Source organism: Ambystoma mexicanum, chromosome 11 (genome assembly GCF_040938575.1).
Source record: "Ambystoma mexicanum isolate Mex_15411 chromosome 11, UKY_AmexF1_1, whole genome shotgun sequence".
NCBI lineage: Eukaryota > Metazoa > Chordata > Amphibia > Caudata > Ambystomatidae > Ambystoma > Ambystoma mexicanum.
Window position 1 is genome coordinate 1454561920 of NC_090934.1, and position 12816 is coordinate 1454574735.

Here is a 12816-nt window from a genome sequence, read left to right on the forward strand (position 1 = left end):
AAGGCGGAGGCTCCCGCTTGGGGAGAAGGGGCAAATTCCCTCGATTCGTCCCACGGCCCATCTCTTCGGGTCAGAGAACGTTGCAACAGATGCTCCAGCAGAAAGATTTCGACCTCCCACAAGTGGGCGCTCTGGCAAGAAGTTCTGGAGTCGCTATTTTCCCTTCGCAGGTGAATCGCTTTGCTTCCAGTGTAGAAGGAAGCCCAAGTTATTCTGCTGCCGACTGGTTCCTTGGCAGCTAACTCGGGAGGACGCATAGACGATCTAATGTAGCGTCGTATCCTCCATGCGCTTCCGCCAATCCCTTTCATTCTGCTTGTTCTCGGGCGACGGTGGCTGCTGGGGTCCACATTGACTCCGATTGCTCATGACTATGCCCCGAGGACGTAGTACCCAAAGCTTCTCAACACGTCCCTCTGCGGCGGGTCGCAAGAAGGAGTCGGACATGCTGAGGGCATGATTCAATACCTTCATCAAACTTATAACTTGGCCTATCACTAAAGGAAATACCCTAACTATCTAAGGAAACTAAAGATGCATGTCAGTTTTCAGGAAGTCCAAAGTAAAAATGCCCTCTATCCAAACTAACTCGATCTTACCCAGCCACTATATTTAAGTGTGGGCCTCTCGCACATGGAGCACAGTTACAAAAGGCAGTCGACACAATGGGAATTCCTGGCATGGCTGAGCACTTAAGGGCAACTCTTAGAAGGGATATGGGGTGACTAAGGATACAGTAGAACATTGCGACAGGGTCAGGGTCAGGGTCAAGGCCATGTCGAGGGGGGCAGGGACACCTCTGACCCATCGTTAGGAGGCTTACCAGGACCAATGCCTGAGCCAGCCCTGTACCTGATTCAGGTAGTAGAAGTTTGGGGGAACCCAGAACTCTGAACCGCCATCACCCATGTGCCAAAAATGTCTCCACTGGTACCGCTCTTTGTCTCCTAGTGTCTCGCAATACATATTCCAGCCACCGGCTTCTTTACCACTTCTTCACCTACCAAAATATACCTTGGAGCAACAAAGAAAACCCGGACCACATCCAAACAAAGGGAAAAACGGAAACACGGTAACCACGATAAACCATGAACCTTCGCTGGCACCAAACAGCAACCAGGGCCCCAGGAAAACGCACAACTCCCCAAAACAGCAGAAAAACACACTTCTAGACTCGCAGCACAACAGATATAACCGGAAACCATCAGAGACCGCTGCTAAAACCGTCCTGTAAAAGGGAGAGGGGTAGAGGGTTTTTAAAGACTCATCTGTGTAGCACACCTCCGGGGGAAAAGGTAGGTCCCCACGGTGCAGAGAGTCAGGTGAGCACTGCCGCCAATGCAAAGGGGAGGGGACACAGAGCCACCAGCTCCACAGCATAAAAGGAGATGGATAGAGTGGCAGGGTTTGGTTTGTGCGGGCGAGGTCACAGGAGGAGCTGAAGATGGATCGAATGACCAGGTGGAGGACAGAGAAGCGGAGTGTTGGAGAGTAAGTGGTAAACCTTAGTAACGGTGAGGTATTTGTAAGAATGAGTAGAAATAGGAAGGGGTTGTGTAGAAGGTAGGAGAGAGAAAATATGTAGTGTGGGAGACAAGTGAGGGGAGTGAGGGTAGTAGCTAAAGCGAGGCGCAGTTGGTGTTAGGACAGAGTGAGGATAATAGAAACGGGTGCAGCAGTGGGCTGTGAGGAGAAGGGTGTAGGAGAGAACTGTGGAGGGTGAGAATCGTGAGTGTAGTGAAAGGGAGAGCAGGGCACTGTACCCATGATTTCAGGGAAGATATAGTGTGGAGAAGGGGAAGTATTAGTGGGAGGAAGTAGTAGTGGGAACGAAGGAGTAGTAGTAGTGCAGAGATGGGAGTAGGAGAGAGTAGGGAGACATCAGAGAAAAATAGGAGAGAGATGTAGAAAGGAGAAGGTGGGTGTCGCATCACGTTTATGTGGATGACACTCAGCTCTTTCTCTCTTTCTCATCCTTCAAATCTGAGATCCACTCCGCCCTCTCTTCCTGTCTTACTATTATTAAGTCATGGATGACTTCCCATTTTCTCACCTTAAATTCCGGAAAGATGGAAGTTCTTTTCTTTCGTACTAATACTCTTCCACCTCCCTCTCCTCCTTCTTCTATCCTCTATCCTCTTTCCCCCCTCAACCCTGGTGAGTTCTCCTACTGCCTGCAATGTCGGTCTTTACCTTGACTCTAATTTCTCCTTCAGGCATCATATCTCACGCACCTCTCGTGCCTGTCGTTTTCACCTCTTTAATAGTCGCCCATTTCTCACTTTTCATGCCACTAAGCTCTTGGTTTCCTCTCTAATTTCTTCTCGACTCTTCTACTGCTCTGTTCTACTTTTTGGTCTTCCTTGCTCTCGCCTGGCCCCTCTTAAATCCATCTATCACTCCTCCATTCGCTCACTTTGTTTACTTTCCCATCGTGGCTATATCCCCTCTTCTCTTGACATTCTCAGCTTAAATTCAACTTTCTCCGTTTTGTATTCAAATCTCTTTATGGCCTTGCTCCCGTTTATCTCGCTTCTCTTCTCTCATTTTATACTCCTTCTCTGCCTCTCCGCTCTGCTGGACTCTTCTTACTCACTCTTCCCCGTGCCACTTGTGCACAATCTCTCTTTCGATCTTTCCAAATGTGTGCCCCTCTCCTCTGGAACCTCCTTCCTTTATCCCTCCGATCTATAGCTCCCTATTCTGTTTCCCTCCTCCTTAAAATGTCACCTACTTCAGTAACCTGCCTGATTGCTACTGGCTGATTTCGAACACAATTGTATATGCTGATTTTATTGTACTGCTGATTGTTTTTGTGAAGCGCTTTGGCAAAAAGCGCTATATAAAATCTAATAAAATACAAATGCAAATACATTCAAGGGAGGTGAGTGGAGAATCATTTTCCAATCAGGCAGGTTCACCCTTTCAACATTTCTGGGGGTTCTGGCAAGGAAGGGAGACCTCATATTGCAGTGCAAAGCACTCGTTTGTCGGGAGAGCCTTCGCAATAACAGTACACTAGCCGGAGTCTTTGCTCAGGCGGGAGCTCAGGGTTGTTACTGCCAAAAAAGGGCTTGGCGCTATTAGCATCCCGGATAACCAACTGGGAGATAATCAGAGGCGTAGCCAGGATTGTCTAGCAAATGGGGCCCGATGCTAATGTAGTTGGGCCCACTGCAGTGACAAAAATATCTGTAAATACCCACACAGCGCTGCTGAGTGGGCATTTACAGATTTTGGGTGAGCCTTGCCCCTCAGGCCCTACCCTGTCTACGCCTCTGGGGATAATAGTGTTTTTTAAAAGAAAATCGGTTTGTGCACAACGTGAATACTTAGTTTCTTAAAAATGCCAAACTAAGATGGCCGACAGAGGAAAGAGTGAAGGGAGTAAGCCCCTCTCCTATTTCCTCTTCCGTGCCACAGGCGGGCCCCTGAATGCAGAGAGAAGACACCGAGAAGCATTGGCATGCCAGCATATATGTTGTGGGGTAATGGTTTGAGGGCTTGTGGGAGCAGTAACGGGTCGGAGCAAATGGGGCCAGAGGTAGGAAACATGGGGCTCAGTGGAGTGGGGCAGGAATGTCATGTGGCCGTATACCAGCATTGCAAGCCTGCATTCCTTGCATCCCGATTGGCTGACATCACTTCTTTGTGTGCTAATGGTTCTTGGCAAGACATATAATCCCATAAATCTATCTATCTATTATGTCCTTATATAGCGCCGTTCACCCGTAGGCCTCAAGGCGTTAAATGTCTTGTGCAAGCACCGGTGTGTGTACATCCTTCCTTGCACTTATCCATACCTAGTGTAGCTTTGCAGAAGACATATCAATCCTTCTACAAAGTATCCTTAATGAAACCAGGAACAGCCTGAAGGTGGCATCCGCTGCCCTTTTAAGGTCCAACCCTACTCATGCTCAACCTGCTTCCAACGCTTGCCTCCAAGATTCCGCCAACCAACCCCCTGCTCCTGTCCCTTCTGCCCTCTCCCTTCTGCGGCAGGCACAAGTCATTATCATACATGGCTTCTTATGGTTCCTTTCAAGCAAAAGGGAACACAAGTTTAACACCGGGCCACCCCCAAGGGAACCCCTCGGGAGACAGCAAGATCATTCCCACAAAGGTATCGCGGTCACCAACTAATGGAACTAACTTTGCAAGATTACTTTCCACAAGGAACAGCGTGCATTCATGACACGCTAACCATGAACGCTCCCTAAGGGCCACGTCACAGAGATGGGACACGGATAAGGCTACGGATGTGGGGTTCAGAGAATAGCTTGGCAGGGTTCCACCGCAACTGCGCATGTGTTTGGTTGTTCAAAGAAGTGACCGCAGCGGCGCGAGGGCAGTGGTCTCAAATAGCACCATGCTAAATGCTGGGCACCCGGGCAATCGAGAGACTGGGGAAGAAATACCAAGTTGCGCAGGAAACTGAACAGTCTGACCGTTGTCGCCGTGGAGTTTGGCCCACACTTGCGCGAAATAATCACTTACAGTTGGCGCTGCAGCAAAAGGCATGTAAGAGATGCGGAACAGAAGACTACAAGCCAACAAAATGCCACATTAAGACTATAAAACAGACTACCATGGTAAATCTTCTATGCCCATGATGGATGGACCTAGGTCCTGAGAGAAGCCTAGTAACAGAAGGCCTCCACTGTGAAAACTGGGAAGGAGCTGGAAAACCAGATGGAGGAACAGACTGGCAATAAACAAATAGAGCCATGGGATGTAACCGTTAAAGCACACAGAGAACGAAAGGCCAGCCATATAGGAGCCGAGAAAGCCTACGGCAAGCCAAACCACAGGACAGTCCAGAGACGCTGTCCAAAACCAAGTGGAAAGTGGTTCTCAAAACATCACAGAGGATGTCAGCCAGTCCAATCTACATAAACGCTAATGGAGCATTACCAGCCCACGAGGTGGCTCCGCTCATCCTCCCAGCGTTACTAAAAGTTCTGCGATATCAGAGAGCTCGGTTGGGTGGCCTTTCTTTTTCGGTTCTTGCACCTACCTTGTGGAACAAGCTACCGGCTCCGCTGCATGACATTGGAGACTACCTTCAGTTTCGTAAAGCGTTGAAGACTCATCTGTTCTAACACACTTCGTGATGTTGTAGCACACTTGGATCGTACGTCCTTCTCAGCGACTAGAAGCCTTCGGGCCTCAGTCCATGCTCTATAAGTATAGTACATTACATTAGAAGAAGGTTGTAGGAACCGTAGTGTAAGAGGTGGTAAAAATGCTACAGAAAAGTTTGTGAAGAAATTCCACGGATGGTTGAGACGTTGAGAGCCAAAGTACAGCTTGGCTAAACACTGGAGGGACCTAGCAAAATGGGGGTTACTGGAAGATCTGGAGCAATGCTTTGAGGGACCCATAGTTGGCTGCTTGGTAGAACTCTGTAGGAGATCCTGAGAGAACGAGAAGTTTATAAAGGGCACGATGAAATGAACCAAGTGTCAAAGTTATGTATTCTGGAAATGGTGGTAACCAACCCCAGAAAGTCAAGAGCATTACAAAGAGAACTGAATCAAGCACATAACAGCAGCATTGAAAGAAGGTATTGCAAAGCGTCTCCAGTTGGGTAAGTGAATTGAGCAAGATATGGGAAGGCCACACTCTGGAAGAGGCAGTGGACTCCCAACACGCCACAAAATGAAGGTGTTGGAAGAAACCGATGGAAGAGAAGAATAGCCACAATTCATGTTGGGTCTTTTGAACTCTCGCTTGATCATAGCACAGCGAGATTCCCAGGTTAGAACCCACTCCGCAACACTGGAGCGGTAAGAAGGCAAAAAACAGAGACATGACACAGACAACACTGGCACAAAGAGAACCTAAGACAGATGGAGCAGCAGGTGCTCCAACCCAGAGGGGGTGAAAAGCCACGTGACTGGGAGAGGAGGAGTTCTAGGTTTAAGGAAACAAAAAAGGGATGTACCAAGGAAAACCGGCAACCTCCTCATTGAAAAGCCTGAGACGAGAGAACACTTTGAAATGCTCATTCTGGAAAGCTACTAAAAGAGGGGACTGGAATTAAGTGAAATGAAACCCTTTTCTAATTTATTGGCCTTTTAAAAATACCAGCCCTCCCCCCACCCCTGCACCTACTGCAGTGCTGATCCTGTGTGTCGCGGCGGCATCGGGCTAGCTGCTGCTCCACGCTGGAGCTCCCCCAGGAAAGGGAATTCCAATTTTGCAGAGACTTGAGGAAGGTACCTTTCTTTTAGGGTCCACCCCAGGGTCTTATTGCCAGTCAATTTAATGTGTATGTAATTCAATCCATCTAGCACAGAAAATTGAAAAGAAAATGAGTGCCTTGTGCCATGATGCTAGGCCAAGCACATATTATAAATTCTAAGGAGCGAAGGTGTTAAGAAAATTGAAATAGACCCAGAGAGTGAAGGGAAGGTATGAACATGTGTTTTTGCCCCTTTAACTGGCATCCGCCCGAGCTTTATAGTTTCATATTCCACCTTAACAGAGGGGGCGGGGCGGGCAGAGCAGCGCAGTGACGATGCTAAGACCCGTAACCTAGGCCAGAAACGATTCTGTCACACAAGGCGTGATCATGTTTGGCAGATGTCACCCCTACCTTGGCCCTGGGTCTTTGGATAGGTTTTTGAGTTTTTGGCGGCCATCTTGTTTTGTGGGCCAAATCTGCCAATTATGAATGGAGTGCCCTCGCCACAGCAAAGGCTGGCCTCCCTCTGGCTGCACTGAAAACCTTTACAAAGGGTCGGGCAAATCTTGATCCTTTCAAGACATCTGACAGGGCTTACGCTTGGGACCTGGATTGCTAAACAGGCCTTCCTATCGTTTGGTTTGGATACATTTCTAATTCATTCTTTTGTAAATCTCAGAACCTGTTGCAGAGTCCATTTTCACGTACTCGCCACTTGGCTCGGAATCCCCGACTCTGCGTCCTCTTTCTATTTCCCTCAGCAGGCTTGAGCCGGGGCATTTCTGCACATGCTCAGACCAGCACTTCCAGGAAGGTGGGTTCCAGCGAGGCTGGTGTCCTCGCGGCTTGCTGCTGTATCACGGCGGTGAATCCACACTCTGCCTCGAAGAGGACACTCAGGTTTAGGGCAAGTGTCAGCGTCAACCAAGACTTTCTCTGGATCGTTCTTAGGGCGTGTCGCGATACCCCCAGGCGATCTGCTGAGTGAAACATAAATATCTCCCCCTACCTTGGGGCTCAAGACTTCAGCGATATGGGGTGCCATTTTGGGTCAGCAATTTTTTGGATGACCCATCAAAAGCTTCATAGTTTTCTTGGTGCAACATTCCAATGTAGTTTCTATGACGGGCAGAGTAATTGCGATTCCCAGGGTAGTGAGTGGACACCCCCGCTGATGCTCCGCCCACAACAAAAAACGATCTTATATTTCTGTAATCTCTTGCTCCCACACCGACAGCAGTTCAAAAGCCTTGAGTTGTTTTGAGGAGCAGTGACCAGACTCGGACTGGCATATCGGACAATAGGGAATTCTATGAATCACCAGCCTATGATTTTAGTGTGGGCAAGATTTGTTGGCCAGAATGGACCATTTTTTGAGCCAGAGTGGGGCCGTTTCCTAATTTACTGTGCTAGCTTTAACCAATCTTACTGAACAGATTTATTTTCAAATGCATTATTTGCATACTTGGGTAGTCCTCAAACAGCCTGGTCTGGATTGTAATGAATTGCAACGCGTGACTGTGGGACGCTTCTGACTGTACGCCCAAGTCCAACCCCGCCCCTAGCAGGATTTCGCCTTATGATGCCTGCAAGTTGTTTTACGCTTCAACTCCCATTACCCAAGTCGAGCACAGGCAATGATGCAAGGTCATGGGAGTTGTAGTCCAAAGCGTCTGGATGGCCACCGAAGGAGTAACCATGACTTAAACAAAGCAGACGGAAGACGCTGACCACGACCAGTCAAACAAGATTCAGAATTCAGGTTCAAGGCACGTTCACAACCTCGCGGCAAGCCCTCCCTTGGCAAGAGAAGCTCCACCTGCGCGCACGGCTATGCAGGAACACACTAAAGTTAGTCATGGTTAAGTAACTTAAGTTGCCTTTTGTTTTGCAGGCAAAACGCTGCCGAGGATCTGGTACCAGTCTCACCGAAGGAAATCTAGCCATGCCATGTTCTTGTTACGAGTGAGGTTTTTGTGCCCGCATTCAAGGTTGGCACAATAGCACATGTATGTCAAAGCTATGATGCTTCGACACACATAAAAAAAACTCACGCTGGCAATCGCTATACTCTTACACCATGACCCACACACCATGTACTGGCGGCGCCATCTCTTTAGACCAGAGATGGTATTTATTTATTACATTTATTGCACGCCCAAACCCTTAGGTATCACAGCGAGGTACCCCCCAGGTATGTGCATGCATGCCAAGATTTTTCAATGACAAATATTGCTATTTTGTACTTTCTCCCGCTTAAAATAATTCGAACCGCAATGCAATCCTATGGGAACATGCCTTTCTCCCGCTTTCTGCGTGTCAATTTCCTTCCCTGGGGCTCCAGAATGGTCAATTTCAACAAAAGGAAAAAACAAACAAACTCCAAACCGCCAGGCTCTGCCCCCTGTCCATTCAAACGACACTCCGTGCAACGCCTGGAGGCATGAAGAGAAACCGCACAGAAACACACACACACACACACACAGGCACACACAGGCACATGGTGACAGCCACGGACACGCCCACACCGAGAAATTAAGGCTCGCAGAAATTAATCGCCACACCCACACGGTTAACACCTGGACACGGGCAAACGAGGGCGCACATGGAGAGGCACACACTGGCCGCAAAGTTAAATGCACAAAAGGCGAAGACACACAAAGGGCGCGGAAAGAATTACACATGAGCACGGACGGGCATGTCACTGCCAGGTGTGGACTTTTCCCCATTCCTAGAAGCACAGTAATAAGTGTGTGTGTGTGGGGGGGGGGGGGTATAACACATCCCAGAATCACAACACTACACACGAACCAGACGCCCCCACCCCCCCCCCCTGCCACAGACCTCGGATTCTTTAGTGCAACTTTCACAAACTGCCTTGAAATACACCACAATCTCCCCTCCTGCCATTCAGCCATGAATGCATTTATTTTTTCCTTGGAAATCTCTCCTGCTGGGGGATTTGGGGTTAGAAGATTGTGTTTCTTTTATGAACAAGGCAAAAGACAAAGAAAACACATTGCAATTGCGATGCAGACAACGTGTGCCTTGTGCACCCCCCGGCCCCCGCACAACACAAAGAAATGAGTGCAGAGGAAAAAAACGTGAATGGTGGCCCCCCCCCCACTCCCTGATAATAAAAAAAGGAGCCCGGGGGCTGAGGGGTAGGGATCCCCTTACCTGTCAGCAGCCAGCAGGCGCAGCACACACAGGCGAAGGAGAGGAGCCATGGGCTGGCCATGGTAGACCCCCGACCGGATCCTCCGGGTGGGGGGTCACAGGGCAGGGGTGTCCAGCGCGGGAGGGAGCTGCCTCCTCTTGGGGGCCATCTTGTGCACCGAGCCCCCGGATCACGCTGGGCTGGGCGCCCCCTGCAGGCCCCACGCGAACCTGCCTCCTCGTGCCGGGAGCCCCCAGAGCGGCTGCAGCAAGGCCGGCTGCTTGGCAGAGGTGCGAGCGCCCTCTTCTGGCTCCGTCGAGAAAGGCATGTCTCTACAGTCCTTTGTACAGCATAAGCAATCACCCCCCCCAGAAGGAGGGGTGTAAAGCTGCAGAGAGCTCCCTGAAGATGCCCCAAATGGGGTAGTGGGGGGATAAGGGGCAGACCCTGATTCCAATGGTTGAAGCCCACAGTGGGAGGCCCCCAGGTGGTGTCCAAGCCCTCTTAAACCCACCAGTGGAAGATGGCTATGGCCATCCCACTGTCTACCTGAACCCTGAAAAGTGCCAGTGTTATTACTCTCAGCTGGTAGCACAGACCCAGTTACACCAACAGGAGCTGCAAGGGGCATTGGAGGTGGTCTTATCCCACCCATAGCCAGAGACAAGCAGGAAAGCATCAAGAGAGAGTGCCCATGAGACTGTGAGTGATAAGTCCCCCGAACCTTGTGAACTGTGTAAGCAAACAGGGGCTGCTGAAAAGAGGATATCCCTGCGCCTTGAATTTGAGTTTGGTTCACGACAGAACTTTTGAGCGCAAATGCAAATCCCTTTTACCCTGAGAATTATGAATCCGGCCCCTCCTAGAGCAGGCTTTCCAAAGAGTTAGGGCCCGATTAATGGAAATGTGCCCAGAAATCGCGCAAGGGCCACGCGCTGAGAAGGACACTGCGCGAGCCTGGGCGCATATAGAAATATACGCGACCCGCGTATTCATGGAATTTACAGCGCAAACTAACCGTATTCACAAGTCACACCCGGAACGCCCCCGACACGCAAAGCATAAACAGCCAGAACAGCTACCTTTGCGCGCTCACCCAGGCGCGAATACACGCACCCTTCAAACAGTGCACGGGGTCCTCCGTAAGCAGGCCTGCGACTCGGGGACCATGTGTGGGGTCCCCCGTAACTGTATCCGGCACCCCGACAACATGTGTACAAACATTTGTAACTCAGCAATAACTTGGGAAATCTGCGTGCAAAGTCCCGTAATACGTTCCTGCACCCCGCTACACAGCTTATGTGCACCCTTAAGTTACATCGGAACCCTGATTGAGTACAAGCACCCCAAATTCCGACATGCAACCCCACCTGCACACTACAAGTCCTACGTGCAAGTGTGCTTACGCCTGCCTTCGGGTGGCGCATCATATGAAGGACTTTCATGGCCATTTCCCAGCTGAGACGTTGAGCAATTGAATCCATGAATACGTCTCATGCCAACACCCACTTTTTCACATTTTTGGTTTTCCGCCCCATTCCCAGCCCTCTGTGCAAACCACGCCCATGCTCTGCTTGGAGTCTCATGCAAGGCCCTCGATGGCTCTCACAGATGTGCGGAACCAGCGCAAACTCCACGCAAGTCCAGGAAAAGTACTACGCATTTGATTGGATTAATTGACAAAGGGGGATCTGCACGCAGTTGCCTGCACAAGTACCCTATTTTCCGCGCAGATAATGAATCAGGCCATTAATGAACACCAGCAAGTGCAGCAGTCATGCCCTGCCCGATACGAAGGCCCACTCGACAAAGGAACGATCTTGGGGCTCAGGAAGGAAAGCAGACTTCCATGTACAGGCCACAAACTCCTGAGGTGACAGCTGTCAGTGCCAGTGAAGTCTGCACAAGTTAGTGAGGTTCTAGAAGAGCTAAGGTGGCAGCTGTCAGTTCCAGATAAGTCTGCCCAAGTCCCAGTGAGGTTCTAGAAGAGCTAAGGTGACAGCTGTCAGTGTCAGGGAAGTCTGCCCAAGTCCCAGCGAGGTCCTAGAAGAGCAAACGTGACAGCTGTCAGTGCCAGGAAAGTCTGCCCCAGTCCCAGTGAGGTAAGAAGAGGTAAAGTGACCGCTGACAGTGCCAGGGAAGTCTGCCCAAGTCTCAGTGAGGTTCTAGAAAAGTTAAGGGGACAGCTGTCAGTGCCAGGGAAGTCTGCCCAAGTTCCACTGAGGTTCTAGAAGAGCTCAGGTGACAGCGATCAGTGTGAGGGAAGTCTGCCCAAATCCCAGTGAGGTTCTAGAAGAGCTCAGGGAAGTCTGCTCAAGTCCCAATGAGGTTCTAGAATAGCTAAGGTGGCAGCTGTCAGTGGCAGGGAAGTCTGCCCAAGTCCAGGTAAGATTCTAGAAGAGCTAAGCGGACAGCTGTCTTTGCCAGGGACATCTGCCGAAGTCCCAGTAAGGTTCTAGAAGAGCTGTCAGTGCCAAGGAAGTCTTCCCAAGTCCCAGCGAGGTTCTAGAAGAGCTAAGGTGACAGCTGTCAGTGCCAGGGAAGTCTGCCCGAGTCCCAGTGAGGTTCTAGAAGAGCTAATGTGACAGCTGTCAGTGTCAGGGAAGTCTGCCCAAGTCCCAGCAAGGTCCTAGAAGAGCAAACGTGACAGCTGTCAGTGCCAGGAAAGTCTGCCCCAGTCCCAGTGAGGTTCTAGAAGAGCTAATGTGACAGCTGTCAGCAGCAGGGAAGTCTGCCCAAATCCCAGCGAGGTTCTAGAAGAGCTCAGGGAAGTCTGCCCAAGTCCCAGTGAGTTTCTAGAAGAGCTAATATGACAACTGTCAGTGCCAGGGATGTCTGCACAAGTCCCAGTGAGGTTCTAGAACAGCAAAGGTGACAGCTGCCAATGCCAGGGAAGTCTGCCCAAGTACCAGCAAGGTTCTAGAAGAGCTCAGGGAAGTCTGCCCAAGTCCTAGTGAGGTTCTAGAAGAGGTAAGGTCACAGCTATCAGTGCCAAGGAAGCCTGCCCATGTCCCAGTGAGGTTCTAGAAGAGCCCAGGGAAGTCTGCCCAAGTCCAGGGGAGGTTCTAGAAGAGCTAAGGTGTCAGATGTCTGTGACAGAGAGGTTTTCCCAAGTCCTAGTGAGGTTCTAGAAGAGGTAGGGTGACAGCTGTCAGCGCCAGGGAAGTCTGCCCAAGTCCCAGTGAAGTTCTAGAAGAGCTAAGGTGACAACTGTGAGGGACGGAGAAGTCTGTCCAAGTCCCAGTGAGGTTCTATAAGAGCCCAGGGAAGTCTGCCCAAGTCCAGGGGAGGTTCTAGAAGAGCTAAGGTGTCAGATGTCTGTGACAGAGAGGTTTTCCCAAGTACTAGTGAGGCTCTAGAAGAGGTAGGGTGACAGCTGTCAGCGCCAAGGAAGTCTGCCCAAGTCCCAGTGAAGTTCTAGAAGAGCTAAGGTGACAACTGTGAGGGTCGGGGAAGTCTGTCCAAG

The 12816-nt window shown here is 50.2% G+C and overlaps 1 protein-coding gene across 2 annotated transcripts in view; it reads right to left on the reverse strand.

Annotated features, from left to right (window-relative positions):
• IGDCC4 (immunoglobulin superfamily DCC subclass member 4) overlaps positions 1–9623 on the reverse strand; it is a 677662-nt gene extending 668039 nt beyond the window's left edge. The window contains exon 1 of one of the 2 annotated variants that reach the window (XM_069625112.1): positions 9371–9623. In XM_069625112.1, coding sequence (XP_069481213.1) covers positions 9371–9420 — 50 coding nt within the window. In that variant the 5' untranslated portion in view covers positions 9421–9623. The remainder of the gene's footprint in view (positions 1–9370) is intronic. The other variant, XM_069625111.1, reaches the window with a different exon arrangement.
• Positions 9624–12816: the final 3193 nt, after the last annotated feature.